Here is a 4,017-nt window from a genome sequence, read left to right as displayed (position 1 = left end):
TTACAGTACTGATGAAATCAATGGAATTTCATTCGGAAACTCGAAACCCCAAAAGACACTGAAGACCACTTTTAAGCAACTTAAGTCTTTCAAACTCAAAACTTATCAAATTAATTCTAAACTTTTAACTCCAAGTTCAAAACTAACTTTTCAATCTCAATCCTAAAAGACTTGAGGTCGGTATTGGGATGGGAAAAATGGTAATTTAATAAGGATTAAGAAAAATGACCAACCGGGTCATTACATTATCCACCACTAAAAATGATAATCTTACTCAAAAATAAAACAAAAGAAAGCACCTGGAGCATTGAAGAGATGAGGATATCTGGCATGCGTATTTGACTACGTATCCCAAGTCACCTCACCAACTGAATGATGCTTCCAATGCACCTTCACTGAAGCAATATCTTTGGTCCTAAGCTTCCGAACCTGCCTATCCAAAATGGCTATAGGATCCTCCTCAAAAGATAAGTCTGGACCCAACTCAACTGAATCAAGGGAAAGTACATATGACTCATCCGACACGTACTTTTGAAGCATGGAAACATCAAACACATGATGCACAATTGACAAAATAGGCGGCAAGGCCAACTTATAGACCACCTCTCTCACACGACTCAAAATATCAAAGGGTCCAATGAATATAGGGCTAAGTTTTACCTTCTTTCTAAACCTCATCACACCCTTCATGGGCGACACTTGGAGCCAAACATGATCACCCTTCATGAACACTAGGGCTCGAACTCTCTAATCCGCATAAATCTTCTGTCAACTCTGGGCTATCAACAGTCTACCCTGGATCTCTAAGAAAGGTTGTATCTAATGAATCCATTTCAGTTGAATCAAACCATCTGATCAGAGATCTATATTATCTGCCATGTAACGCCTCAAAATGGGTCATTTGAATACTGGAATGATAAATGTCATTGTAGGAAAACTTTGCTAAGGGCAAATGTCGATCCCATCTAGCACCAAAATCAATCAAACAAACTTAGAGCATGTCCTCCAACACCTGAACCGTCCGCTTAGACCGATCATCTGTATAAGGATTGAACGCTATACTCATATCTAACTGGGTACCCAAACCATACTGCAAAGCCTTCCAGAAATTGGAAGTGAACAATGAACCTCGATCAAATAGAATAGAAACTGAGACTCAGTGCAATCACACAATCTGACTGATATAAAGTTCGACTAGTTTCTCTATCGTATACTTCACCCAAACTAGGATGAAATAGGTTGACTTCGTCAGCCTATCAACAACTACCCAAAATTGATTCATAGACACCTATGGTAGTAGGTAGTCCCACAACAAAATTCATAGTGATTCGCTCTTACTTCCAAGTAGGAATAGACATCCTTTGAGATATACCTCCGGGTCGCTGGTTCTCACACTTAACTTGTTGACAAGTCAAGCACCTCAAAACAAAATTTGTAATATCCCTCTTCATATCACACCACTAATAGTGCTGACTCAGGTAATGATACATTTTAATCAAGGATGTGTTTAGATAAAGTATCAACCAAGTTTTATGAAAAGGTGATCTTTTTTATTTAAGTATCTCTCATTACGAATGAATATCACGATTTAGATGATTTAGATAAGTGTCTTAGGAGTATGTTTATGAAATCATGATTTTAAAAGAGTCATCATAATGCCTATGATATTATAGATGAATGATTGAGTATTACTAGATTCTACCATCTCAAAGATTATAAAAATGAATATGATATGATTATTCATGTTTTCCGTTGGGAGTTTACTCAGCACCAAGTGGACCTTGGGATAAAGATTCACCCGTTAGTAGAGACTTGATACTTTTAGAAGCAATCCCCTTGTCCAAGAACTATGTGCCCCCATAAGACTCAGTCTTGATTGACTCTAGCTAGTGAACCCATCTTAGCTCCTGATTATGGTTCTTACCTTGGCAAGTAGGACACTCTCTTCTTGATGTGGGAGTAGTACATTGAACTTCATGTTATAGCTCACATGATTTATGTCGGTAAACGGTACCTCCCACAAAGGTTTATGATTTCCACAAAAGACTTATGTTATGTGTCACGCCCCAAGCCTACACCCTGGGCGGGACTGGCACTCGAGAACCACGGATGGCCCCAAGCGAACCCTTGGCATGGCTTACTTACTCAGCGGAAGACTTAACTCATGAAGAAAAATACTTTTAAAAGTAAACTGAACTGCTCAATAAACACTTAGAATGTATCAAGGTAACATTCACTGGCCAAAAGTGGCAACTCAAGTCTCAACCATTAGAACAGGAAACGGAAAACTCAAGATCTAACATCTGACCGTCTATGAAGTCTCTAAACAACTAAGATGGATGTCGGGACAAGACCCACGACATCCTAATGAACTAATAATAATAATATTGAAAGCAAAAAAAGGGATCCTCCGAAAAACAAGAAGGCTCACTACACGACTCTGAGTGCTCACTGGATCAACGATGCACTGGATGTTGATCCTGGTTACCTATGTGTGCATCATACAAAGATGCAGGCCAAATGGCATCAGTACATTGAATGTACGAGTATGCGAGGGGAATTCTAAAACAAGACATAAGCTTGAAAGGAACTGAAGAACTTACCTAGCTCAACTCAACTCAACTTACTGAACTCATTTCAATATAAAGCAGTATAAAACAAGTGCAATATAAAGAAAAACTTTTAAAACATGGATGTCAATTCTGTGTGTATACAAAGATACAATATAATTCTGAGATTAAAAATACAAAGAAACTGTGTATATAAGAATACAATTACTTCTGTGGGAGTTTCTCTAACTGACAACCATCACGTAAGATAAGGCTGGGCGCTGGACCGGATCATACCGGTACCGTTCCAGTCCATTCCGATCTGTTCCGGTCTGGTCATCTTCGGGACGGGATGGGATACCGTGAACCGGTACCCAAAACGGAACGGTATCACGATTTGATACCGATATTCCGGTACCGGTTCATTCCGATTCCGTTCCGACCCTTTTCAGTTCCAGTTCTGGTATTTTTTTCAATTTATTAAATATATAATATATAAAGGCCCTATGTAATAGGGCAGTGTGTATTTGTGCCTGCCATTGGCAGGGGATGTCTTGTAAAGGTAAATGACTTAGTCAAAAGTCTACCACTTTACCAGCCTTCCCAACGTCCAATGCCCCAAGTCCCAACAGTCATTTTTTTTCAAATGTTAATATTTCAAACGTTGATATTTCCAAACGGTAAAGTGAAAGAAAAAGAAATATTTCCAAACGGTAAAAAAAACATTTCCTCAAATTCCTTACTCCCCTTTTGTTTCTAAAATATAAATCCTATAAATACTCCCTCTCTTAATATTTTTAACTACAGATTTACAATAACAAATATTAATTCTTTCTCAATTTTCAATCTTTCTCAAAGTTTCAAGTTTCAAGTTCTAAATTTCAATCATATTATTTTGTAATTGTGAAGATTTGAATAATCATTTGGTGAATTTTGGAGGAGGAATCTTCTTCAAACTTCAAGTTTCGACATCAATTTTTCAATTTTCGGTTATAATCGTTTGTTCTTTACACAAACGTTTGGTAACTTCGTTCCACTCTCTAATCTTATATTTATTTTTTGTATTTATTATTTGTAAATTGTTCTTATTATATATTATTTGTTCTTGTTAAATTTCGTAGTTTATAATTTATAATTTTATATGATGGAGTCTTCTAAAAAAAGTGGAGGTAAAAAAGGTATTGTACAAACAGTAAAAGATATGATTACAAAAATAATAAAGGTTCTAGTTCTTCTAAATCTAAATTTCCTCTTGTTAGAATGAATACGGATGAATTTACGCATGTGAATGAAACTAATTTTTCCCGCTCTGGTCCTATAGAAATTAATTTGGATACTCCTATAATTCCTGAAGAGGTTTATGAAAGACATTATGGTAATTATCAAGAAAATTAAGAAGTAGATTTAGATGATACACCGACTAGTCCCGACCTCAATAGTACTGAAGTTCCACCTCAGGAGAACAATC

The 4,017-nt window shown here is 36.6% G+C and overlaps 1 protein-coding gene across 1 annotated transcript; it reads right to left on the bottom strand.

The window, feature by feature from the left end:
* Window positions 1-342: 342 nt before the first annotated feature.
* LOC125845705 (uncharacterized) lies at window positions 343-2,889 on the bottom strand. Its single transcript, XM_049525245.1, has 3 exons — window positions 2,847-2,889; window positions 1,013-1,149; window positions 343-747 (listed from the first exon to the last, which is right to left on the bottom strand). The coding sequence occupies exons 1-3, from the start codon at window positions 2,887-2,889 to the stop codon at window positions 343-345; spliced, it is 585 nt and encodes a 194-aa protein (XP_049381202.1).
* Between the last annotated feature and the right edge of the window lie 1,128 nt (window positions 2,890-4,017).

This window comes from Solanum stenotomum, chromosome 11 (genome assembly GCF_019186545.1).
Source record: "Solanum stenotomum isolate F172 chromosome 11, ASM1918654v1, whole genome shotgun sequence".
In the NCBI taxonomy this organism is placed as follows: Eukaryota; Viridiplantae; Streptophyta; class Magnoliopsida; order Solanales; family Solanaceae; genus Solanum; species Solanum stenotomum.
This window is presented reverse-complemented; position numbering and strand designations above follow the sequence as displayed.

Excerpts from the sequence above, each read along its gene's own strand:
- LOC125845705 (XM_049525245.1), bottom strand. The coding sequence starts at position 2,889 with ATGACCAGACCGGAACAGATCGGAATGGACTGGAACGGTACCG. Across the intron at positions 1,150-2,846 it reads AATGGACTGGAACGGTACCG|TTTCTATTCTATTTGATCGA; the intron begins GTATGATCCGGT and ends ACTGAGTCTCAG. Across the intron at positions 748-1,012 it reads GGTCTAAGCGGACGGTTCAG|AGAGTTCGAGCCCTAGTGTT; the intron begins GTGTTGGAGGAC and ends TATGCGGATTAG.